This window comes from Pristiophorus japonicus, chromosome 15 (genome assembly GCF_044704955.1).
Source record: "Pristiophorus japonicus isolate sPriJap1 chromosome 15, sPriJap1.hap1, whole genome shotgun sequence".
Lineage (NCBI taxonomy): Eukaryota > Metazoa > Chordata > Chondrichthyes > Pristiophoridae > Pristiophorus > Pristiophorus japonicus.
In genome coordinates, this window is record NC_091991.1 from 142,852,306 (window position 1) to 142,879,886 (window position 27,581).

Sequence of the window (27,581 nt, forward strand, 5' to 3'; positions counted from 1 at the left end):
ATGCAATGGGCGGTGTTCTTCTGAGTTTGAGATTGATACATAGGTGGGGTATATAGGAGCTTTGCTTTCCCTTTAACGAGCACTGCAAATGCTGATTTGGTTGACTACAAAAAGAGGAAAAGTATTTAATTCCACAGAACTAACTGTTGGGCTTTATCCCAACAGCTTTATTCGTGTAAACAACTGTACAATAATTTCTGTAAGCAGCTTATGAGCTGAAATTTTCATCTTTATTCTCTGCCATGTGGTGTTCTCCACTATGTTCAGATTAGCACAGCCTCGGTCTAACAATCATCCTGGTAACTGTTCATGGTGATATATAGGAAGTTGTCCACCACATTCTCCTGTCATCTCAGATGTTGAAAAGTACTGCACTTCTAGACTACAGGCTAAAACTACAAATCAAGTTTACTTACAGCTAAAATAATACACAGATGCAAAAATACATAGGTAAGAGACTAAACAGTATAATAATCATAAAGACTTGCTTATAAAATGTGCTGACGTCTTAAAATAATTGGATGTTCTTTAACTTCCCTCAAAACATTCTCAGAAAGGCACTATCGGTGGTATTACAAATGCAAGATTCTTATTGTAGAGCATCATCCACCCCATGTAGTGGTAGATATATACAAAATATAACATCAAAGGAAAAATGTATCCATATAATATCAGAAATATTCTAATGCTTTTCAAAACAATTTCTTTGCAGCACTCAGGCAATTCAAATATCAACAGTTTTAGTAGCCTCAACAACAGTGGGAGACTGGATTATAATTGTTGTATTTCCTGTCATGTATTTCAACTAGACTGTGTTCCTGTATGAAGCACAACAGAACTTAAATCTCTGTGAATACATCAATAGTTTAAACATGCCACCCCAGATTGTTCTCAGTAGTGGGTAAATCCTGAATCCACCTACGGGGTGGCACTGAGAATAAAATATTTCAAAGTGATTGATCCTCCCAGTCTAAATGACAAGGCCAATGGTAACATAACATAAACACTGACTGCGAGAGGGAGACCAGAGCTGGAAGGTCAAGGACAACCAGAATGTGTGGTCCATACCATGTTATTTCTACTTTATCTTCTGCCTCTCAAAACTTGCTTACCTGAGTCATAGACCCCGCTTGTCTGTAGATAAAGTTACAAGTGAAAGGAGTATCAGTGGGAGAGCATTTTGGTGGTACTGATCATAATTCAGTTAGATTTAGCATAGTGATGAAAAAAGCCAAAGATAGCCCAGGTGTAAAAGTTTTCGATTGGAGAAAGGCCAATTTTATGAAGCTGAGATGTGATTAGATGTGAAATGTGGACAGGAAACAGCTACTTGAAGGTCAGAGCAGTGGGAAGCATGCAAGGTGGCGATGGTGAGGGTCCAGAGCAAATATGTTCCCACAAAGAAAAAGGGTGGGACTGCCAAATCTGAAGCCCCCTGGATGTCAGGGAGCATACAAGGTAGGACCAGGGGGAAAAAAGGGAAGCTTTTGTCAGATACTGAGAGCTCAATACTGCAGAAAGCCTAGAGGAGTATATAAAGTGCAGGGGTGAAATGAAAAGAAAATTAGGAAAGCAAAGAGAGGGCATGAAACAATATTGGCAAATAAAATCAAGGAAAATCCAAAGATGTTTTATAAATACATATAGAGCAAGAAAATAACTCAGGAAAGATTAGGGTCTATTAGAGACCAAAAAGGTAATTTATGTGTGGCGGCGGAAGATTTGGGTATGGTTCTTAATAAATACTTTGCGTCTGTCTTCACAGAAAAGAGGGTTGATGCAGAATTCTAAATGAGGAGGAGTGTGAAATATTAGATGGGATAAACATAGAGAGAGAGGAAGTGTTGAGGTTTAGCATCTTTGAAAGTAGATAATCGCCAGGCCTGGATGTTAAGAGAGGCAAGGGAGGAAATAACAGAGGTTCTGACCATCATTTTTCAATCCTCTCTGGCTACAGGCATGGTGCCAGAGGCCTGGAGGACTGTTAACGTTGTGCCATTGTTTAAAAAGGGAGAAAGGGATAGACCGAGTAATTACAGGCCAGTCAATCTAATCTTGGAGGTGGGAAAATTATTGAAAAAAATTCTGTGGGTCAGGATAAATCAAAATTTAGAAAATCATGGATTAATCAAGGCCAGTCAGCATAGATTTGTTAAGGGAAGGTCGTGTCTGACTAACGATTGAATTTTTTGAGGAGGGTCGATGAAGGTAGTGCATTTGATGTACTCTACACGGATTTTCGCAAGGCCTTTGACAAGGTCCCACAGGGCACTTTGATCAAAAAGATAAAAGCCTATGGGATCCAAGGGAAAATGGCAAGTTGGATCCAAAATTGGCTCAGTAGCAGGAAGGAGAGGGTAATGGTTGATGTGTGTTTTTGTGACTGGAAGGCTGATTCCAGGAGGGTTCCGCAAAGCTTAGTACTAGGTCCCTTGCTTTTGTGGTATATATCAATGATCTTGACTTCAATGTACGGGGCATGATTAAGAAATTTGCAGATGATACAAAAAATGGCAGTGTGGTTGATAGTGAGGTAGATAGCTGTAGACTGCAGGAAAATATCAATAAACGGGTCAGGTGGGCAGAAAAGTGGCAAACGGAATTCAATCCGGAGAAGTGTGAGGTAATGCACTTGGGGAGGGCTATCAAGGAAAGGGAATACACAATAAATGGTAGGATACTGAGAAGTGTAGAGGAACAGAGGATCCTTGGAGTGCATGTCCACAGATCTATAACCTAGCAGGACAGGTAGATAAGTTGGTTATGAAGGCATACGCGATACTTTCCTTTATTAGCCAAGGCACAGAATATAAGAGCAAAGAGGTTATGTCAGAACTGTATAAAATACTAGTTAGGCCACAGCTAGAGTACTGTGTACAGTTCTGTTCACCACATTACAGGAAAGATGTGATTGCACTGGAGAGATACAAAGGAGATTTACTAGGATGTTGCCAGACTAGAACTTTTTTAGCTATGAGGAAAGATTGGATAGGTTGGGGTTATTTATTTTGGAACAGAGGAGGCTGAGGGAAGACTTAATTGAGGTGTATAAAATTATGAGGGGCCTAGATAGAATGGATAGGAAGCACCTATTTCCCTTCGCAAATAACCAGGAGGCATAGATTTAAAGTAATTGGTAGAAGGCTTAGAGAGGAGTTGAGGAGAACATTTACATTTAGAGAATGGTGGGGGTCTGGGACTCACTGCCTGAAAGGATGGTAGAGGCAGAAACGCTCATTGCATTAAAAAGTACTTGGATAGGCACCTGAAGTGCCATAAACTGCAAGGCTACGGACCAAGAGCTGGAAAGTGCGATAGCTGGATAGCTCTTTTTTGGTTGACGCAAACACAATGGGCCGAATGGCCTCCTTCTGTGCTGTAAATTTCTATAATTCTATAGAACTACTTTGCTCTAAATAGGTGGGTGTTTGAAATAAACTGCCCAGGGGAGGCAATTGAGGCTGACAAAATCAGCAATTAAAGGCTGGTTGCCATACCAGCTAGTAATTTCTTCCATCAGTGTGGGTGCTTAGTGACAGGCAGTGACTCAGGATGTGGATTGTGCTTGAGCAGGACGTGTCAGTCCGACACCCATCTCCAACGTGTGGCATAAATTGCATCCATATGCACAGAGGCTTTCTAAAACGTTGCACACAACCCTGAACACAAACTATATGTTTTTACAAAACTAGTGACACAAATGAAAATATTATGCATGTTATCGATGGACAAGAGAGTGGGAGAGGGAAATAAATATATTTTGAACTCGAGAAGCTGATATATGGCATTTTGATTAATGCCTTTGCTCACAATTGTATTCCAACCAGCCAACATTAAATATTCAAAAAAATAATCCTCGTTCCGAACAATGCTGCATGCATTAGCAACATCGTTTGTGTACTCAGTTTGGGACTTGCTTATTAACGTCTTTCGGATGACATGTTAAACTGAGGCTCCGTCTACCCTTTTGGGTGGACATGAAACATCCCATGGCAGAAATCTAAGAACAGCAGGAGAATTCTCCCCGGTGTCCTGGTCAATATTTATTCCTCAACCAAAATCACTAAAAACAGATTATCAGCATTATCTCATTACTGTGTGTAAAACTTTGTTGCACACAAATTGGCTGCTGTGTTTTCTACATTACTGTAGCAACTATACTTTAAAAGTACTTAATTGGCTGTAAAATGCTTTGGGACGTCTTGAGGTTGTGAAAGGTGCTACATAAATGCACATTCTTTTCTTTTACTGCAATTATCACACTTGTCAAGAGTTATTCTGTGATGTCAGTGGATGAAAAAAAGGACATTTTATTTCCTTTTGCATCAATGTCACCAATCACCCGATGAGCATAAAAATATTTATTTTTGTTGCTAAATGATTGCCTGGATCCAGGAAACTCTGTTTTTTGATATGTCTTCTACACATTTCATACGTCAAATCACAGAACTGACCCTCGGCCGGTATTTTAGGTTTGGTTCAGTGGTGTTCCACTCTTTCTGCAGTTGCTTGGTTGAGTGTATTTTGATCTCCATGTCAACAACAACAACAACAATTTACATTTATATAGCAGATTTAACATAGCAAAACGTCCCAAAGCGCTTAATAAGAGCGATATCAATCAAAACATTTTTGACACTGAGCCACAGAAGGAGGTATCTGGACAGATGACCACTAGCTTGGTCAAAGAAGTAGGTTTTAAGGAGCATCATAAAAGAGGAGCGACAGGTAGGGAGGCGGAGAGGTTTAGGGAGGGAATTCCAGAGTTTAAGGCCTAGGCAGCTGAAAGCACGGCCGCCAATGGTGGAGTGATTAAAATCGGGGATGCACAAGAGGGCCAGAATTGGAGGAGTGCAGAGATCTTGAAGGCTTTTAGGGCTGGAGAAGGTTGCAGAGATAAGGAGGGGCGAGGCAATGGAGGCATTTGAAAACCAGGATGACGATTTTAAAAATGAGGCGTTGTCGGGCAGGGAGCTAGTGCAGGTCAGCAAGCACAGGGGTGATGAGTGAATGGGATTTGGAGCGAGTTAAGATATTTATTGTTCTATATTTACATCGATCATTTGATTGTATTTTCTTGCAGCTTGTGAAGCTTACCCAAAATCTCTTTGTTGCATATATGACTAATGATATAGTACTACACATGATGCTTTGGGTCAATATGCATACAATGCTATAATTGATGATTTACAAATGTGTTTAAATGTACCCTTACCCAGTCTGTTTTATTCTTTCTTTTTGCTCTCCTGCTTTTTCACATTGTTCTCCAGCTTGTTCCGGTGCCCCTGTCTGTGCTGCTATTTGTAAGTGGATATTAGAGATCTGCAGGACACGCTGGGAGGGAGATTGGTCTTTGGTGGTCATGCAAAATGGGTGATAAAGAATCAGCAGTCCATTTTGCATCTTGCCCAATTTTCTTTTCCATTGACTTCAGGTAAACTTTAATTATGCTGTCGCCAAAGATCAATTTCAAGAGGTTTCTTTACCTACCTCAAGCCAGTACTTAGCTTTATTTTGCTATATTCTTCTGACCTACTCAAGAGTGGAAGCTCACTGTGTAGTCCTGCAATATGACCCAAAGTTGTACTCCTTTCTTGGATTTAGCCAATGATTAATGTCGTACAATAGACTTCCTGCACCTGATCCAATTGCAGCAACCAATGTATTGAACCTTCTTCCTATTCCTATTATACTATACATATTTCCAATGTAGTAAATCCTTTAAATAAAACCACATCCACGGTATGAATGCCGACTATTCTAACCACTTTCTAGTGTCAGCCATGGCTCAGTGGGTAGCACACTCACCTCTAAGGCAGAAGGTTGTGGGTTCAAGTCCTATTCCAGAGACTTGAGCACATAAACCTAAGTTGACATTCCAGTGCCGTCTTTCGGATGAGACATTAAACTGAGGCCCTGTCTATTCTCTCAGGTGGATGTAAAAGATCCTGTGGCACTATTTTGAAGATGAGCAGGAGAGTTATCCCTGGTGTCCTGGCCAATATTTATCTGTCAAACAAAATCACAAAAAAAACCAGATTTTCTGTTCATTATCATATTGCTGTTTATGGGAGCTTGCTGTGGCAAATTGACTGCTGCGTTTCCCACATTACAACAGTGACTACGCTCCAAAAGTACTTAATTGGCTATAAAGCACTTTGAGACGTCCTGAAGTTGTAGAAATATAAGTTTTTCTTTCTGCAGACTCTCACTGTGTTAAATTACAGTACAGTGGAATCCTGTTATATAGATCATTGTTTTTAATGATCATTTGCTCATCATTATCAACATTTGCATTCCAAAACTACACCCAGCTGAAAACTATATTATTCCAACCATTTATAGTGACCAATGTAGTTAGGTTATACTGATCGCAGCAACCCAATTTTGAAAACAATTGCCTTTATTGTAACATCAATAATCTGCACAATCTATCATTTCAACAGATTGGAACATTATTAATAGACTGCTCATTGTTCTTAACTGGTTAACTGGATTCTGAGAATGATTTAAAGATACATTGCTGCTCAGTACTCACTAATATATTCAAGGCTGTAACTATTAGTAACGCCAAAGTTCTGATTGGTCCCCTTGGAGGACAAGACCAGATTTTTGATTGGTCCCCTTGGAGGACAAGACACACCCAGTTGTTTGTCTGGAATGTGTAATTAGCTCCTGCCTAAGTAATCAAGACCTTTGCAATGTGTAATTTGATCCATTCATTGTGACAGGCAGGCTCCAGAGCTCACCGTGCCAACACGACTGCTTTCACACAACACACAGGCCTCATCCTCCTGGGTTAGGAGCGCAGATAGGAAGGGGGTGAGGCTGTGGAGGGATTGTAGCATTGTAGAATTTTAAAATCAAGGTGCTGATGGACAGTGGTCCTCCTATTAAACATGCTGCATCAGACCTCCAGACAGGAGTAATGGGTGAATGGGACTTGCCATGTGTTCGGATATGTGCAGCAGAGTTTTGGATGAGCTCAAGTTCATTGAGGGTGGAAGATGGGAGGCTGTCAGCAGAACATTGGAATAGTTGAGCCTGGCAAATAACACATAAATGTGATGTTATGCATGTTGGAGGACCAACACAGAATATGCTCTAATTTTTCAAAATTCATTTTTTTTATTGCCCATACCTAGTTGCCCTTGAGAGGGTGGTAGTGAGCTGTTCTCTTGAACTGCTGCAGTCTGGTGGGGGGAGGGGGAAGTGGCAGGGAGGAGAGGGAGTACGTGGTACAAGTGTAAAGGGGGTGAGTTTGGAAGAACATGATCCAGGCCTAACAGAGGGCCGGAAAACATAATCCATCTTCTCATCTGGGTCACGTTCTTGCTCTCGTCCTCCCCTCCTTTGGACCTGGATCATGTTCTTAGCCCCTCCCCACTGTTCTCACCGTGCACCTCCCCAACGAGTCCCTGACTTTATTTCCCAGATTTCCTGATCTCTGACCCCCTCGCCCCAAGTTCCTGACCTTCTCCCTCCTTTCCAAACTCCTCTCGCTCTGAGATCCTCCCTCTTCAAGCTCCTCTTCCCCCCTTCGACCCCCTCTCCTCTCTCTCCCCCTTTGTTCTCCCTCCTCCTGCTCTGTCTCTCCCCCCTTCGATCCTCTCTCCCGCTTTGATCATCTCTCCCCCTTGTGATCTGCTTCCCCCCCACTTTTGATCCCCTCTTCCCCCTCCCTCCTCACTCGATCACCTCTCCTCTCTCCCCCTCTTTGATCACCTCTCCTCTCTTCCCCCCCCATTCGCTCTCCTCTCCCCCTCCCCCTTCGATCCCCTCTCTCCCTGCCCCCCCATCCGATCCCCTGACCTCTGCACGGAACCTGAGAAACTGTGGCGGTGCAGGCTGCAGCTGCCACACCATTGGGTCTGTGTATGTGCAATAGGATTGAATGTGCATGACTGCACCAAACGGGCGGGCATGTGCAGAGAGAGTCAAAAACGTGGTGCAAATAATCACTCTGTACATTAGACAGTTGAGCAGTGCTCCAGTCAGAATTCAGTTTTGGGTTGAAATCAATGAAAACACTAAAATGCCTTTGGATCTATAGCTATTGAATCAGCTGAGCACGCCTGGATCAAGGGAGCAGTACACATTGGGATTGCTATCTGCTGCTCTATGGATCAGTTAGATTTAGTGATAATTTAAGCTACTGACCAAATCAATCACCATAATAGAATGCTACGGTCTTCAAAACACCTTCCAATTCACTTTCCTGAGATAGATTTACGTTCTTCCAACTCTTTCAGTTCAGTCACATTGTAAGGATTCCATTATCCAAACCTCTTCCAGTTCATTGCCATTGTACAGGATTCCTGCTCAAAGCACAATGCATTAATAAGAATGTCGAATTCAAGCATAAACCATTATTTCTCAGCTCACTAAGTACAGACAGTCAGCAGATGTAATATTATTTCTAGGCAGCAGTGCACATTTTTACACTGTCACATTTATATATTACATATTAAAAATAATGAGAGCTCTGAAGATTTTAACGGTATTGCCTCTCTTCCCCTCCCCCCCGATCCCAACCCCCACCCCCGCCCCACCTATCCGATCCCTGGACCTTCTCCGCATGGAACCAGAGAAAGTGTGGTGGTGCAGGCTGCTCACCGTTGGGTCTGTGCATGTGCAATAGGATTGAAAGTTCATGACTGTATGAGGTGTTGTAAACATAACATCATGTAACCAATTGAGTACAAGGGGCTGCACCTAATGTTATGTGATAGCACCTCAATATACACTTGGGAAATCTAAGCATCAACCTTTCAGGTAAAAATTATGTTACTGGGAATTGATGAACTGACCAAATGACCAGGAGGAACCTCTTACTGAGCAGACGATTTGGCCTCCCCGGGAGCAAAATGTCATCCCCTCATACCATTCCCCTTCTGGGCATGATTTCAGCCCCTAACCCCACACCATCACGGAGTAGTATTCGAACTGAGCAATATTGTTACTCCAGTCCCCACTGAGCAAGGTTTTTGCCCCCGAGTCTCTGCTAAGCCAAAATGAAGGCCCAATGGAATAGGACAGAAGGCAAAACGCAGTGAATTTCTGATAGTAGATGGAAGTGCCGAGGGCCAAACAAGCAGCGCCCACATAGGCATTTTCCATCACATAGTATTACATGGAATTTACAGCACAGAGTCACGCCATTCGGCCCAATTGGTCTCTGTCAGTGTTTATGTTCCACACGAACCTCCTCTCACCCTACGTTATCGAATCCTATCAGCATATCTTTCTATAAAGAGATAAAGCAAGCTATGCCGTGACTCAGATTCGAACTGTAGTTGCTGTGACCACAATATATATTAATGACTTAGACAAAGGAATTGAGTGTAATATGTCCAAGTTTGCAGATGACACTAAGCTGGGTGGCAGTATGAGCTGTGAGGAGGATGCTAAGAGGCTGCAGGGTGACTTGGACAGGTTAGGTGAATGGGTAAATGCATGTGAGATTATCCACTTTGGTGGCAAAAACAGGAAGGCAGATTATTATCTGAATGGTGACAGATTAGTAAAAGGGGAGGTGCAACGAAACCTGGGTGTCATGATATGTCAGTCATTGAAAGTAGGCATGCAGGTACAGCAGGCAGTTAAGAAAGCAAATGGCATGTTGGCCTTCATAAGCGAGAGGATTTGAGTATAGGAGCAGGGAGGTCTTACTGCAGTTGTACAGAGCCTTGGTGAAACCACACCTTGAATATTGTGTGCAGTTTTGGTCACCTAATCTGAGGAAGGACGTTCTTGCTATTGAGGGAGTGCAGCGAAGGTTCACCAGATTGATTCCCGGGATGGCAGGACTGACATACGAGGAAAGACTGGATCGACTCGGCTTATATTCACTGGAATTTAGAAGAATGAGAGGGGATCTCATAGAAGCATATAAAATTCTGATGGGATTGGACAGATTAGATGCAGGAAGAATGTTCCCGATGTTGGGGAAGTACAGAACCAGGGGTCACAGCCTAAGGATAAGGGGTAAGCCATCTAGGACCGAGATGAGGAGAAACCTTTTCACCCAGAGAATTGCGAATCTGTGGAATTCTCTACCACAGAAAGTTGTTGAGTTCAGTTCGTTGGATATATTTAAAAGGGAGTTCGATGTGGCCCTTACGACTAAAGGGATCAGGGGGTATGGAGAGAAGGCAGGAGTGGGGTACTGAAGTTGCATGATCAGCCATGATCATATTGAATGGTGGTGCAGGCTCGAAGGGCCGAATGGCCTACTCCTGCACCTATTTTCTATGTTTTTATGTTTCTACGTACTCGGCACTTTACGGTTACACATTAGTGGCAATTATAAATGTTGTAGGAAATTATATTCGGAAACATTGACAGCGAAGCCAGACATAGGATTTTAAAAATCTAATACTAGTTGATCTCCTGCGGGATTGCATTTGGGGAGTCAAGACCACAAATGTGGTCTTCAGCTAGAGTGGGGCGAGAGGGCGAGAGATAACTGGACCATGGTGTGCAGATGTAATTCACTCCCCATTTCAATGTTCTTATTTTTGTATTTCCAGAGGGCAGCGGGGGGAGGGGAGGAGAGTTGCGAGGAGGATGATGAGGGGGGGGGGGAGGAGATGATTGAAGTTAAAATTTTATAAAGAAAGATATCAAAAAAGATGTTAAGTAGGGATAACAGTGAAGGGAGAAAGGGGAAAGGAAAAGGAGAGGAGAGGAAGAAAGGGGAGGGGCGGGAAAAAGGGGAAACTGAAAGGTTAAAGGGAGAGAGGGCAAGAAGGGAGAGGAGGACGGAAGCAGAAACCTGGGATGAGGGGAAGGACAATGATTTGGGGAGAGAAATTAAAATTTTAAAATAGATATATGCACTTTGAAAAGATGCTCAACACAGGGCGAAAAGTAAAATGATGGATTATTACAATCAGAATAGCATTTCAAAAGCACTCAGCCTTGGCTCAATGGGTAGCACTCTCGCCTTTGAGTCAGAAGGTTCTGAGCTCACAGTACCACTCCAGAGACTTGAGTACAAAATCTAGGCTGACACTCCAATGCAATACTGAGTGAGTGCTATACGGTCGGAGATGCCATCTTTAGGCTGAGGCGTTAAACCAAGGCCCTGTCTGCCCTCTCAGGTGGATGTAAAAGATCCCATGCACTATTTTGAAGAACAACAGTGTCCTGGTCAATATTTATCCCTCAAGCAACATCACTAAAAAACAGATTATCTGGCCGTTATCACATCCTCTTGTGGCAAATTGTCTGCCACGTTTCCTACATTACAGCAGTAACTACACTTCAAAAATACTGTAAACCACTTTGGGATGCCCTGAGGTTGTGAAGAACACTATTTAAATGCAAGTTATTTCTTTCTTTACTTCAGAAGCAGTCGATCAGAAACTGAAGTGCTAATTTTAACCCTGGCCACCTGGTGGAAACCAAATATGCGGTCAGTAAAAATTGTCCGTGGGATTTACCCACCTCCTGATGGTTTGACACAGGTTCTGATTTAACCTGCTTTTCTAAGCTGGCACGAGGGAAGCTATGCAAATGCCAGCGGGTTCCTTCTTTAAATAATGCTTCGGGGCTTGACGCCAGTTTTAACCGGAGGCCTGCGTGCGGAAGCCGCACTTGCTTCCCTGCCAGGCCAACCTAGTGGGAAGAGGAGCCGGGGGCTAGAAGAAGCCCAATAAAAGTAAGTGGTTTTCCTCAAACTTTCCTCGTGGGGACAGGAGGAACTGGTGTGCGTTCTCTGTATCCCACAAGGGAAGTTTAGGCCTCCTGTGCCCAGGCTTCCCCCACACCCCATCTATCTGCCTGCGTGGCCACTCTCGAACACCTTCCCAACTACTTGCCCGCGTGCCAGGCTCCGTCCCTTTGGTCCCCGACAATGGCTTCCTGCTCCCCGCCATTCTGCTTCTGCCTGCAGGCCAGCTGCTGCTTCCCAGCCGGTTTTGGGGCCGATGCAGATGTGGCCTGGAAGTTAAAATCTCCCAGGTCTCCCGCTGCCAGGGTTGGGATCGGCTGGGTCAGCCTTGGTCCATGCCCGTTTGTTGAGGAGAAATCTCCCTAGCGGATCCATTGAGATAATGGATCGATGCTCTGTACAACAGACTCAGAGATAGGTTCGAAACGATTTATTCCGGCAAATGCAGGGGAAGGTTCATTCTTAGTTGCCCAAGACAGACTCTTCAAAAACCTAAAAGTCTCCCTGGCCTTTATACAGATTTTAGTGGGCCAGTCTGTAACGAATCTTTTGAAGTGACAGGGATTGAGAATGCTATCCGTGACAATAACACAGATGTCTCTACAATCTTTGAAGTTACAATTTAACTGCCATAAATAACAGACGCAAAGACAAATAACAGAATTTGTTACCACATTTGGTTCGGTCAAAGAGAACATTCAATTCACAAAGCACAGAAACATTTGTTAACATGAAAGACCGGACTTTGTTCTGTCACAGCCACAGAATTATTTGTTAACACATTTGTTAACATGAAAAATGGGAATTTTATTTCGGTTAAACATTGGTCTCTGCCTCTCAGAATGTGTTTGGTTTTACAGGTTTGATTTTATGGGCTCTTCTCAGCATGCTCCACATTCTTTAAGAGTTAACACATAAACTGTTCTATGTACTTCTTCAAAATCTAAGATTATTTTCCTGTCATATCTTTTACATATAATTTCGATAATTGCTTAACCTACAACACCGCACGACTCCTGCCCCAAGTTAAATTCAGGGCTTTAAAATCTACAAATAAGATTTATGTACACCATTTAAATTTGAGTCACACAGTGGAACCCAACCTATGTAATCACATGCCCAGTAACAAGACCATGTAAGTTGAAAGCAAGTGTACTCTAAGGAGAAGGTTGCATTCTTGCACTGAGGCTATCCTCAGTTCCACTGCTGAGCGGTTTCAATAACAATAGCGGGAAGCACAAAGGCTATTGAACATGATGTGAGAACTAAATGGTAGATGCATACAATGTGCTAAATCTGCATACAATGTGTTAAATTTATTTTATAAGCTGCATTAATGAAACAAAAGAAAAATCGGAAATGAAAGCAAGAAATGGCAGATTTGAACAATTCAAGCCAACTTACTTGTGAGGAGAAATTATTTTGTTCGGGCGCAAACCTAACGGCAAATGGGAACTGCCTTGCCAAAATGGGTGAGCAAGAGGACCACGCAAAATTGGCCCTCTTGTGTCATCAGGACACAACCAGTGTGCTGGGGACGCCATTTGCAACCCAGGAAAGAGCGCGCTGGTTGTGCAGAAGATGATGATTGGCTGACTGGGAGTACCAGCAACATAGGTGAAACTTAGTATAAATGTGGGCATTAAAGATTAGAATGAGAAAAGTTGGACACAAAAGATGTGACAAAAACATGACGAATGGTGCAGACAGGAATGCGCTCAGACGCAACGTTTTAATAATACATAGACGGTATATTGTTTTCTGCTTTTGCTTAGGTTGAATTATTGATTTACTGCGTGAACTGTTCAGCAAACATGAGCAAATTGGTTATTTTTATCTGCAGTCTGTAACTTTCTTGATCCAAATATAACATTTATTGGCATAGTATTTATTTGGATTCAGTTGTATGAGTAAAAGCAATAAAGGGTATGGACAATTCTGGAAGTATAATAAGGTGAATAACTATGTTGAAGCAGCTACCAGCTATCTTAGATCTACAACTACATCACCTGGTGTACCACTTAAAAAAAATTTATTCATAGGATGTAGGCGTCGCTGGCAAGGCCAGAATTTATTGCCCATCCCAAAATGCCCTTGAGCCGCCTTCTTGAACCGTTGCAGTCCGTGAGATGAAGGTACTCCCACAGTACAGTTAGGGAGGGAGTCAGGATGAGACTTGGAGGCGAATGCGGAGGCGATGGTATTCCTTTGTCCTTTCAGGTGGTAGAGGTCGCAGGTTTGGGAGGTGCTGCTGAAGAAGCTTTGGCGAGTTGCTGCAGTGCATTATGTCGATGGCACACACTGCAGCCACGGTACGCCGCTGGTGGAGGGAGTGAATATTTGTGGTGGTGGATGAGGTGCCAATCAAGCGGGCTGCTTTGTCCTGGATGGTGTCGAGCTTCTTGAGTGTTGTTGGAGCTGTACTCATCCAGGCAAGTGGAAAGTATTCCATCACACACCTGACTTCTGACTTGTGCCTTGTAGATGGTGGAAAGGCTTTGGGGAGTCAGGAGGTGAGTCACACCCTGCAAAATACCCAGCTTCAGACCTGCTTTTGTAGCCACAGTATTTATATGCTGGTCCATTTAAGTTTCTGTTCAGTGGTGACCCCCAAGGTGTTGATGGTGGGGTATTCGGTGATGGTAATCCCTTTGAATGTCAAGGGGAGGTGACTAGACTCTCTTGTTGGAGATGGTCATTGCTTGGCCCTTATGTGGCATGAATGTTACTTGCCACTTATCAGCCCAAGCCTGAATGTTGTCCAGGTCTTGCTGACTAATCGACCATGTACATATAGAATCATAGGGCTAGAAATTGCGTAGTGTGCTGTTTGGGGCGATAACTTTTGCGGGAGCACAAAAAGAACGCCGGGCGCTACACAATTGATTCCAACAGGAACTTCTGATTAAGTGCTCCAAGAGGGAAATGGAGCACTAAATCAAGTGCTACCAGTTCACTTAGAGCGCTAATGGGAGCGAAAGGGGCGGGAGCGGCAGAGCGCTGCACAATGTTCCGTGCAGCACTGCCGTTTTTACAGGCTCCTTCCCTTTCTTCAAGGGAAGGGCCACTGCTGCGGTCATCGGAGGCTAAGGCTGGGAATGGTTGTTAACGGCACCTACAATATGCGCAGAACAGCCCCGAGCACTCTGACAGTGCAGGGCTGAGTAATTGCGGGCTGGAAAAAAATTAAATATAGCACACTGGATACATTATTAAATTTTGGCCTACCTGACCACCACTGCCTTTAATTAGCACTCCTTAAGCGGCCAGCCGAGGTGACAACGCTTCCTGCAGCTGCCGTTGTTGATGCCCGGCAATGCTGCAGGGGGTGGAAGCGAATTTTACATCCAGGATTATAACGGGGATCTGCGCAGCGAGTGAAGTCATGATCTCCCGGGCGCAACAGATCGAAGCGGTAAGTTTTAATGCTAACCCGCCATGGAAGTTCACAGGTGTCAGTGATTTTGTCGCACCTAGTTGGTAAGCCCTTAGCACCCCATTATCGCCTCCCAAAGGTGCAAACCAGGCCAATTTATCCCCTATAGAATCATAAAGTGGTTATAGCACAGAAGGAGGCCATTCGTCCCGTTGAGCCGGTGCCGGCTCTATGCAAGAGCTCTTCAACTAGTCCCACTCCCCCAACCTTTCCCCGTAGCCCTGCAATTTTTTTTCCCTTCCGGTACTATTGTTAGCTTCACACCAGAACTACTAGCTTTTCCCTATATTATTTTTCTTCTTGTGTAATGTCTCCTAAAATGTTGCTTCTAGCAGCCTTTATATAATGATTGATTTAACTTCAATAGCCACCTGAGGTCATACATTCTATACGCTTTTATGTATCCAGTATTCCTAAATTTATGCTCCCATGTAATGATTTTGATAAAAAGTGAAAATAAGCTTTTACTATTTACCTCTTTATTATCGTGGGCTTTAATCTTCACAAATCTTTCTCAAGTGTTTTTCAAAGCCAAGTATATCACATTCACTGCATTCCTTGGTCTATCCGCTTCCTTCAAGTTAAATTAGCCGAGCATAACCTGACTTCTACAAATCCATGGCAACAGTCCTTGATTAGCCCAGACCGCTTTACGTGCTGAAATGGAGCCTGAGCCACCAAAGGCTTTTATAAATAAAGGGTTCTTGCTTGGAAATACAACCCAGCAATTCTGTTTGGTGACGTAAAAGATAAACCTAGAGTCAGAAAAGTAATGATTCTGTACAAAAGTCAGAGAAGATTGGAAAAGGCTGCAAAAAGCCTTATTGGAAGGCTTTGAGGCAGCTGTCCAACTGAAGCAAATGCAGCAAAAAAGTGAGTTACGTTAAAGCTTAAAAATTATGATCTCTATTAACTCTTAGCTGCAGAAAAGTCTGATAAAAAGCTTAAACTTAATTAATTAACCACCAAACATTACAGTAAATTACATCAGGCTAAAAGGTCTCTAAACAAATAAATCCCCAGTAATAGAATCAGAGAATGATACAGCTTAGAAGGAAGCCATTCGGCCCATTGTGTCTGCATCGGTGGTATTTATTCCAGAGTGTCGAGGGAGACTAGGGAAGACATTCGTAAGGTATTCTCAATCATTACGAGGGAATCACTGGAAACTGTGAAAGCACCAGGAAATTGGAAAGAGGCTAACTTCTTTAGGATAAGGATAAGAATAGGCCTGGAATAAAAGTTCCGAATTGGGGAAAAGCTAATTTTGCTAAGTTAAGGAGTGATTTGGCCATAGTGGACTGGAAACAGCTACTTGTGGGTAAATCAGTGTCGGAACAGTGGGAGGCATTCAGGGAGGAGATCCGGAAGGCTCAGGCCAAACAAGTGTCCTTAAAGAAAAAGGCTAGGAAAAATAATTTTGTCAAGAGACTTACAGGGGAGGAATAAGAAAAAAAGGGACGCTTATGTCATATACCAATTAAAAAGGATATTAGGAATCGTGAAAGAGAGCACAAGAAATTCTTCACCAATAAAATTAAGGAAAACCTTAAGATGTTCTATAAATATACTAAAAACTAAAGAAAGGGTAGGGCCTATTAGAGACCATGAGGGCAATCTTTGTGAGGAGGTGGAAGATGTTGGCAGGGTTCTTAACGAATACTTTGCATCTATTTTCACAAAGGAAAGGGGTAATGCAGATACTGCTATCGAGGAGGAGTGTGAGATTCTGGATGAAATAAACATACTGAGAGAGGAAGTTTTAAGGGGTTTAGCAGCTTTGAAAGTAAATAAGTCCCCAGGCCCTGATGAAATGCATCCCTGGCTGTTGAGCGAAGTAAAGGAGGAAATAGCAGAGGCGTTGACCATCATCCTGTTTGGATCTGGGCATGGTGCTGGAGAATTGGAGGACTGCTAATGTAGTACCCTTGTTTAAGAAGGGAAAAAGGGATAGGCCGAGTAATTACAGGCCTGTCAGCTTAACCTCAGTGGTGGGAAAATTATTGGAAAAAATCCTGAAAGACAGGATAAATCTGCATTTGGAAAGGCAAGGATTAATTAGGGACAGTCATCACGGATTTGTTAAGGAAAGATCGTATTTGACTAACCTGAATGAATTTTTTGAGGAGGTCACTAAGAGGGTCGATGAGGGTAGTGTGTATGATGTAGTATATATGGACTTTAGCAAGGCTTTTGACAAGGTCCCACATGGTAGACTGGTCATGAAGCCCATGGGATACAGGGCAAAGTGGCAAGTTGGATCCAATATTGGCTTGGAGGTAGGAAGCAACGGCTAATGATTGATGGATGTTTTTGCGACTGGAAGTGGGGTTCCACAGGGCTCAGTACTGGGTCCCTTGCGTTTTGTGGTATATATCAATGATTTAGATTTGAATATAGGGAGTATAATTAAGAAGTTTGCAGACAACACTAAAATTGGCTGTGTGGTTGGTAATGAAGAGGAAAGTCATAGGCTGCAGGAGGATATCAATCCACTGGTCAGGTGGGCAGAGCAGTGGCAAATGGAATTTAATTCAGAGAAGTGTGAGGTGATGCACTTTGGGAGGGCTAATAAGGAAAGGGTATACACATTAAGCAGTAGGCCACTTAATAGTGTAGATGAACAAAGGGACCTTGGAGTGCTTGTCCCCAGATCCCTGAAAGTAGCAGACCAGGTGGATAAGGTGGTTAAGAAGACATACAGAATGCTTGCCTTTATTGGCCAAGGCATAGAATATAAGAGCATGGAGGTTATGCTTAAATTGTATATTACTTTGGTTAGGCCACAGCTGGAGTACTGCGTGCAGTTCTGGTCACCGTATTTTGGAAGGACATGATTGCACTAGAGAGGGTGCAGAGGATGCTGCCTGGAATGGAGAATCTTAGTTATGAGGACAGATTGGATAGGCTGGGTTTGCTCTCATTGGAACAGAGGTGGTTGAGCGGAGACCTCATCAAGGTGTACAAAATATTGAGGGGCCTGGACATAGTGGATAGTAAGGCTCTATTTCCATTGGTGGAGGGGTCTATTACAAGTGGGCATAGTTTTAAGGTGGTTGGTAGAAGGTTTAGAGGGGATTTGAAGGGGGGAGCTTCTTTACGCAGAGGGTTGTGGGGATCTGGAACTTGCTGCCTGGAAGAGTGGTGGATGCAGAAACCCTCACCACTTTTAAGAGATGGTTGGATGGGCACTTAAAGTGCCGTAACCTGCAGGGTTAAAGACCTAGAGCTGGTAATTGGGATTAGACTGGATGGCCTTTTGTTGGATGGCGCAGATATAATGGTAAGTGCAGCAGGGAATAGAATACGGCCAGGGTGATCTCCTGGACTAGTTTCGATTGCCTGGATGGGTCGGAGAGGAATTTTCCCAGATTTTTTCTCCCTAAATTGGCCTGAGTTTTTATCTGATTTTTGCCTCTCCCAGGAGATCACATGACTCTGGTTGGGTGGAGTATAGAATGTTTTAATATAAGGGGTGTCGCAGTTGTGTGAGGCGGACTGGTTGGGCTGGGTGCTCTTTGCCTTCTCGTCATTGTTCATAGGTTTATATGTAACCTTTAGGGCTGCTGACCAAAGGCCGTGTGGCTCTTTTCGGCCGGCGCGGACATGATGGCCTAGAATGGCCACCTCCTGCGCTGTAAATTTCTATGTTTCTATGTTTACCCAGAGTGGTTAGAATCTGGAACTCGCTACCACAAGGAGTAGTTGAGGCGGCTAGCATAGATGCATTTAAGGGGAAGCTCGATAAACAAATGAGGGAGAAAGGAATCGAAGGTTACGCTGATAGAGTTTGATAAAGAGGGTTGGTAGGAGGCTCGTGTGGAACATAAACACCGACATGGACCAGTTGGGCCTGAATCTATGTTGTACATTCTATATAATTCTCTGTAGTTCTAATATGGTGCCTATATTCAAAAAGAGTGACAAAATTAACTGAGGCAACGACTTACCCGTTCGTCTTCTTTCACTTCTATGCAGAATAATTGATTATCAGAAGTAAACTTGAGGTTTATCTGTGCAGCAACTCACCCCCATTGTGCTTGCGGATTCCACCAAAGTTGGCAGGTTCAGAGGGAGGTCACTTCATTGGTGTGTCAATGTCAGACGCCGGCATGGCTAGGGATGCGACTTGTGCCTCCGCCTGCCCCAGAAGGCCGCAAATTATCAACATACATGAGGTGATGGGCAGTGGGGAGGTGGTGGCGATGACTCAGACGTATGATCTCAACTTGGTGAAGACCCAAGAAGTGCAGATAGGGTGTAACAGAAAATGTACACTGTACTGTGTAAGCATGCTTGCCACATTAGCATTCTTGAATTTACTGGCCTCGCCCCTTCCTTTCTCGGTAATCTCCTCCAGCGATAAAACCCTCCAAGATCTCTGCAGTCCTTTAGTTCTGGCCTCTTGCACATTTTCTGATTTTCATCACTCCACCATTGGTGGCCGTGCCTTCAGCTGCCTTGGCCCTAAGCTCTGGAATTCCCTTCCTAAACCTCTTCGCCTCTCTATCTTTTTCTCCTCCTGTAAGATGCTTCTTAAGACTTACCTCTTTAACCAAGGTTTGTATCACCTGTCCTAATATCTCATTATGTGGCTCGATGATAAATGTTGTTTGATAACACTCCTGTAAAGCGTCTTAGGATGTATTACTACATTAACGGCGCTATGTAAATGCAAGCCGTTGTTGCTAACATTTGCCTTTAATCCCGGGACACCTGAATGAACATGTGAATGACTTTTGCTATCTTCATGTTACAGGTTGGGAAGTGGGAGAACCAAAGTCTAGCACTGAAGTATCCTGTGTGGCCAAGATTTAATTCCTTCGCAGACGGCGAAGTAGATGACAGCCACCTAACTATCGTCACTTTAGAGGAAAACCCATTTGTAATTGTGGAAGATTTGGATAAATTGACTGGAACCTGTGCGAGAAGCAATGTGCCATGCAGGAAAAATATTCGGGCTCTGTGAGTACAGTCTATGTTCATTTCCATTTTCCTGTCGGCCACGTCATTTTTATAATCTGAGCTGGTTTTAAGGCGGTGTGCTGTTCAGAATCTTCCACACTCTTTATTTTTAGGAATAACTTCTAATGCTTGCTCATGCTTTATGTTCAAAAAAATGGAAAGCATGAAGCTAAGCCAATTGAAGGTTTGTATGTTTCAAACCAAACCGCTTCAGACCCAAAACATTCATTCCACTTTTTCTCCTCGCAGGCTGCTGAGCATTTCCAGCATTTTCTGTATTTGTTTCAGATTTCCAGCACTGAAATGCAGAACTATTCATTCAAATTTGCACTGTAGTCTGCCAGTTACATAAAATTACATCAAATTATACAGCACAGAAACAGGCCATTTGGTCCAACGGGACTATGTTGGTGTTTATGCTCCACAAGAGCCTCCTCCCACTTTACTTCATCCCAACTTATCAACATATCCTTCTATTCCTTTTTCTCTCATGTACTTATCTGGCTTCCCCTTAAGTGCTTCTATGCTATTCGCCTCAACTACTCCATGTGGTAGCAAGTTCCATGTTCTAACCAGTATTGTAAGAATGTATCTTGTGCTCCACCGATGCACACCATTGCTTATCATATGTATTTTGACCTTTGCTGAGCAGATCCATGTTTCCTGGAAAGAGTATGTATGTACGTGTGTGTGTGTGTGTGTGTGGACATCGGGTGAAGACACGGCCACTCTCAATTATGATGCCTTCCAAGCTTGAATAGCTTGCCATGCTCACTGTCTAGCCTCACATCAAGAATGGCAATTTGGATGTAGTGCTGAAGGGCTGCTGGCACTTGTGGAATTGCTTTCCCCAGGTTAAATGCAGGTTGACAGTGCTGTTGTGCTTCAGCACCTACAGGAGAGGAGAGGACAACATTGGAACCAAAAAAGTATCTTTTGTAAAAATGTTTGTTGTTCCCTTTTGTGTTGACACCTCCATGCCACCTGTCTTCAGCTGGTAGAGCAGAGCAGGGGCTTGACTACTCAAAGTCTTAATTGCTCATTCTACGTCAAGTGCTCTCGGACTTGAGATGTGTATTTATGGGGAATATGGATATGATATTGTAAGAATGTATCAAGCCTATTGCTTTATAGATTTGAGAGTCAAATGCTTCCTGGCCACAGAATCATGATGACAAGATCCATGACTACCAGACCCCTTGGCAACCACTGTTTTCATTTTGGGCAAATACTCAGCATTTTGTCAAGAAAAGAAACCATGTGGTTTGAGGAATTTATTGAAGTCGCAGGTATCAATAATAATAATGGCAATGACAACTAGTTATATATTTATAACTAAGTATTTATATAGAGCTTCAACTTAGAAAAATGTCTCAAGGTACTTCACTAAGGTGTAAAGATACTGAGCCAAAGGATTTATTAGGAAGGTTGTTCAAAAGCTTGGTCAAAGGAGATGGGTTTTACAGCGGATCTTAAAGCAGGCTAGGGAGTTGGAAAGGTGGAGGGGCTTAGGGAGAAAGTTTCATAATGTGGGGCCTGGGTTGCTAAAGGAACAGTCTCCAATGATGGGGAGAAAGGAGGAGGGTTATACCAGAGGCCGGAGTAAAAGGAATGGACAGTTCAAATGGAGGATTATAGCTCTGGAGAAGGTTGCAGAGTTAGAGCGAGGCAAGACTTGAATATTAAGGAAATCAAGATATATAGGGACAGTGCAGGAAAGTGGAGTTAAGGTAGAAGATCAGCCATGATCGCATTGAATGGTGGAGCAGGCTCAAGGTGCTGAATGGCCTACTCCTGCTCCTAATTCCTATGTTCTTATGAGACCATGAAGTGATTTAAACACGAGGATAAGAATTTTAAATTTGACGTGCTGGGAAAATGAGAGCCAATGTGAGTCAGCGAGTACAGTTGTGATGGGTGAGCAGGACTTTGTGTGGGATAGGATATGGGCAACAAAGTTTTGGATGAGCTGAAGGTGGAGGATGGGAGCTGGCCAGGAGAGCATTGGAATAGTCAAGTCTAGAAGTCACAAAGGCATGGATGAGGGTTTCAATGATAGATGGGCTGAGGCCGTTCAGAGGTGGGCAATGTTACAGGAGTGGAAATAGGCCGTCTGTGTAATGGAGAAGATATGGGGTCGGTAGCTCAGCTCAGGATTGAGTCGGACGTCGAGGTTGCAAGCAATCTGGATCAGATAATGAAGCACACAGCTGCAGTGCTTTGAAGAGCCATGTACTCTGATGAGATGAATTTTTATTCACTGACCTAACTTTATTGACTTTCTCAGAAAATAAGACTCTAAATGGGGTAGAGGAGCAAAGGGATTTGGGATTACAAATGCACAAATCACTAAAAGTAATGATGCAGGTTAGCTGGGCCATAAAGTAGCAAAACAAGCACTAGGATTTATTTCTAGAGGAATAGAAATGAAAAGTAGAGAAGTTATGCTAAACTTGTATTGAACCGTAGACCATACTTGGAGTACCGTGTACAATTCTGGTCGCCACATTATAAAACGGATATAGAGGCACTGGCGAGGGTGCAGAGAAGATTTACAAGGATGATACCAGAACTGCGAGGTTATACCTATCAAGAAAGGATGAACAGGCTGGGTCTCTTTTCTCTTGAAATGAGAAGGGCTGAGGGGTGACCTACAAGAGGCCCTTAAAATTATGAAAGGTTTTGATCGAGTAGACACCGAAAGAGTGTTTCCATTTGTGGGGAAGAGCAAAACTAGACACCATCAAAATAAGTTAGTAACCCAAGAAATCAAATAGGGAATTCACAAGAAACTTCTTTACCCAAAGAGTGGTGAGAATGTGGAACTCGCTACCACAGGGCGTGGTTGAAGCGAATAGTATAGATGCATTTAAGGGGAGGCTAGACAAGCATATGAGGGAGAAGGGAACAGCGGGTTATGCTGATAGAGTTAGATGAGGAAGGATGGGAAGAGGCTCGAGTGGAGCATAAACAGCACTGTTTGGGCCAAATGGCCTGTTTCTGTGCTGTATATCCTATATAATTCTTTGTAACACTGTGGCCATTGACATATTTGCTCAAGAGAACAATACAGTTTTATAAATCAGTTAAAATGTTTATGAAACAAAATACCCGATTCAGTTGGATTTTAATGAGTCAATTCCATTAAAACTTAAAAAAAAATCAAAGCCTAATTATAACCAACCAATTCTGTAATTTGGATCACAATCCCTGCCTCCTGACTGCAATCTATTATAAGCACTGCTCCCAAAAGTGAAATGAGATCTATTTATGACACTGTGATTAATTTTGTGCATTTCAGAAATGCCTTGAGGGAAAATCTTGACCCTGCACAATTACCAGTGGCACAGAAACAAAGCATTGATTGTGGCTGATCGGATGCAAGGCAGAATTACGTGATAGTCCTAGCCTGGTTATTGTTAATAAGGCCAATCATGGGCTTGAGCTTCCAAGTAAGCCTAGATATGCACGGGTTGAATTTCATGGGGGGAATGGAAGATTCACGGAATTTCTGGAGAAACGGTGTAGAATGCTTACACTGGCCTAGAAATTCGGCCACGCGCACCTATTTTTCAGGCACTAAACGGCCTCCTAAGGCTCCAGTATGGCAAGCAAGAAGCGCACATTCATTATGAACCAAGCTCCACCTCTCCCCCAACCCCCGCGATCTGGTGTTGCAGCTGCCCGATCTTCCATTCCACTTTGGCCTTGGGATGCCTATTTGGTGTCTGCAAGCTTCCACAGACAGCAATGTGATAATGACCAGATAACCTGTTTTTTTTTGTTATGTTGATTGAGGGATAAATATTTGCCAGCACCCCGGGAATAATTCCCCTGCTCTTCTTCAAAACGCGATATTTTACGTCCACTTGAGAGAGCAGATGGGGCTTTGGTTTAATGTCTCATCTGAAAGACGGCCCCTCTGACAGCGCAGTGCTCCCTCATCACTGTACTGGAGTGTCAGCCTATATATTTTTTTGTGCTCAAGTCCCTGGAATGGATCTTGAAATCACAACCTTCTGACTGAGAGGTGAGCGTGCTACCCACTGAGGCAAGGCTGACACATTTGACATGCTTTGGTTATGACAGCATAACCATGCCAGTGTAATCCATATTATTTGTATTTTTTAAGGAATTTTTTTAAGGCAAGAGACCTGAAATGATCATTACAGGAGAAGGAGAGGAGAACCATCAGGATGTAGGATATAGGACAAGTAGGAATTCAGAGCTCACTGCCCCAGAAATTATTTAAAACTGTACATACAGAAATATAAGTGATAACTTTACAAATTTGCACTTGTGGTACAAAGTTGCATTCAGCAGGAATTTGATCGTGGCTACTATTCCAGAGATGCAAATTCATAAAATCCACTCTACTGTGGCTTGTTAGATCCTGGACAGAATTATGACTATTCTTATCAAACAACATTTTAACCTCACAATTGGGTGGGTTAGGGGCGGGACAAATGTTAACATTTTTAAAATCTCAAACCTGATCCAAGCTCGTCTCCAACCCGCCCACTTTCAAGCTTAGCAGAGTTGGGACGAGGGGGGGACATCTAACCCACTTCCAAGAGGCGGGTTGGCAATTTAAATATTTTAATTAGGCTGGCAGCCTCTAATTTAAACTGCTTTGTAGGTTTAGCCTTGGCCGACTCGGTTTCCCAGGCCTCGGGAAACCCGGCAGCCAAAGAGAGGCAAAGACCGCTTTGGGGAGAAGGTATGTGCCTTTACAGAACTGTTTGTGGGGAAGGAGGAGTAGGAGTTTTTTTCCCACCGGTCCCCCAAGCTCCCCACCCCCTATCAGACCCCACCCCCACCCATACAAAGACCCCTCGGGGATAGGATACCCCCAGGATTGAACCCCCCCTCCCCAAGGTGAGGGATCGGACCTACCTGTTAGTGCGGCCTGCACCGGATCAGGCTAACTTCTGGACGGGGAACCTGTCCAGGAGAAAAGACTCACGCTTAAACGCCACAGCATGCAGGGAAATCTGGACTTCTCTGTTTTTTCTGTCGGTTTCTCACCCATAGCTAGCCTGATTTACAGGCTGGAGGCCTGTTGGGTGAAACTCCTACAGCACAAGGCCGCAGCCAAGCTGGGCTGAGAGAAGCTAGGTCTAATGATGGGGGGATGGGCGGGGGGGGGAAGATTATGAGGAGTCTGATCACAGCAGGGGAGGGTTGTCCGATCGCTAGGGTGGGTCTGCTCATGGCGGGGGGGGGGGGGCAATCTCGGGGGGCCAGATGGTGGTCAGGTGGGGGGGTCCGATGATGGTCAGGTGAACAGGTCCGATGATGGTCAGGTGAACAGACAGATCATGGGGTGAGGGGGTGGAATACTGGGTTAGCTTGAAGGAAACACTCCTGCTCATCGTGGCCCACATGCAGTGTTATAAAGGCACTCACCTTGTATATTCAGCCCTTCTCCCCTCCTTTCACCTGCGGGGTTTTCTGAGGCCTGGCAATCTCGGATGGCTGTGGTTAAAACTAGAATCACTGTTACAATCAAGGCAGGGAGTCTCATTAAAATATTTAACTAACCAACCCACCACCTGCGAGCGGATTGGCTGCTCACTGTTCATTCTGCCGCTGCTAAAACCGGGAGTGAATGGGTTGGGGATTCCTGTTTCAGATTTTTTGAATTTTATCCTCTGAACCGACCCATTTTTGGGAGTTAAGATTCAGCCCTGTATTTCCCTGGATGAGAAATGATAAACCGGTATTAATGACAGATTTACCACTAACTAGAAAAGAACATTGTTCATAATGTGATCGATTGCATGGACCTTTATTTTACACAGTGCAGTAAAGTTCAGTTAAGATTGGAAGTCGCACATAGAAGTCTGGAAGTTATTGTGGCCAATGTTATCATTTGGACACTCGACATACTTATGTCAAGTTCCTCTCACCACCAATTTAATAGTGGTGTTACCCAGTGAATGCCTTCATTAAAATAGTAGAGCGAAGAATTTGATGGTGCTTTCTGCATCCACAGTGCGACATGAGTCTCACTGATTTGCCCTAAATCTAGCTGTTTAACTGCTTCGGCCTGTTTTGACAGTGGGATCAAATGGCGGATTCCATGTTCCTGTAACGGAAATTTATTTGCCATTATTGTTTCACTGCTGACAAATGCTTATTTTCTTCTGTTGGCAGCAATTCCACCGGCAAGGAAATATATGTGAAGAAATGTTGCAAAGGATTTTGCATCGACATTTTAAAGAAACTTGCGAGGACTGTGAAATTCACATATGATCTGTACCTGGTGTCAAACGGGAAGCATGGCAAAAAAATCAACGGTGTATGGAATGGAATGGTTGGTGATGTAAGTCCCTTTAGGTAATAAACAGTCGCAAGAAGTTACGCAACTTTTGGATTAGAATCTGTTAGCGAACAAAAAAAAAACCCCTAAAAGCCCCTTAGAAAGGAAGCAAAACTACACAGGCTGTGTGTTTTAACCTGATTCCGTCTGTGTTTTTTGTGTTGCCTGCACTACCTCCAGGTGATGTATCAGCGAGCGGCTATGGCTGTTGGTTCACTGACCATTAACGAGGAGAGATCGGAAGTTGTTGACTTCTCAGTACCATTTGTGGAAACGGGAATCAGTGTTATGGTGTCTCGCAGCAACGGCACAGTCTCCCCTTCTGCATTTTTAGGTAAATTATTTTGAGATGTCTTTACCTGTACCATTCGTTCCCTTGTTGTGGCAGCCCACTAATAGCAGGCATGTGATCTCACTTGTGCGTAGGACCTATCTGGCTTAATTGGTGTTTTTGGGATATTAACGCTCGTGTAGAGCAGAATCACTGGCATAGACCTGTTGGGCCGAATGACCTGTTTCTGTTCCATCGATGTTATTACCAGCAGCGTGGCGATTACAGGGAATCGCCAGCATTGGAAAGTGATTGCCATAGCTTTCCAACAATGCTTATGAACAAAATAATGCGATGATTTCACTTGCATAATGATGGTGACAAACGTCACCAAGTTCCTTAGCAACTTTTCTGGGCTCATTTTCTTCCTGAAACAGCTACCATCCAATGTTATTGTGCATTTTTTTTAAAAGCATTCCTGCTACCCTGCCATGATTGCTATTTTTATCATGGGTAGGCAAACAGACTGTAAGCTGACAAGAGCAAGGGAGTTTATGATGATAGTCTTCAGGTCATAAATCAAATAAAAGTAGTCTTACCACAAATCCATGTTGAGAGTGCATTGTCAACCACCTCAGACATCACACTATTTTTGTCACTGTTCAGAGCAGTCAGAGTTATAGGGAGTGTAGGATTGTGCTTTTTATAAAGCCATGGGTGGCTGGTTTTGTTGGAAACGCGCATTCCCAATTCTGCATCTTATCCATCATATCTGACCTGAGAGGTGGTCAGGTGATTTCGCACCATTCAGGGATTTAATGTACTTTGAAATGTAGGCCATGCCTTAGATTTTTAAAACTATTTTATTTTAAGGTAGTTTTGAAATCGCACTTTTTTGGACTAGAAA

At 43.5% G+C, this 27,581-nt stretch overlaps 1 protein-coding gene across 1 annotated transcript in view; it reads left to right on the plus strand.

The window, feature by feature from the left end:
• grin2aa (glutamate receptor, ionotropic, N-methyl D-aspartate 2A, a) overlaps window positions 1–27,581 on the plus strand; it is a 307,471-nt gene that overhangs the window by 194,373 nt on the left and 85,517 nt on the right. Inside the window, exons 5-7 of the mRNA XM_070856760.1 lie at window positions 19,873–20,078; window positions 26,238–26,406; window positions 26,584–26,737. Of these exons, the coding sequence (XP_070712861.1) occupies window positions 19,873–20,078; window positions 26,238–26,406; window positions 26,584–26,737 (529 nt within the window). The remainder of the gene's footprint in view (window positions 1–19,872; window positions 20,079–26,237; window positions 26,407–26,583; window positions 26,738–27,581) is intronic.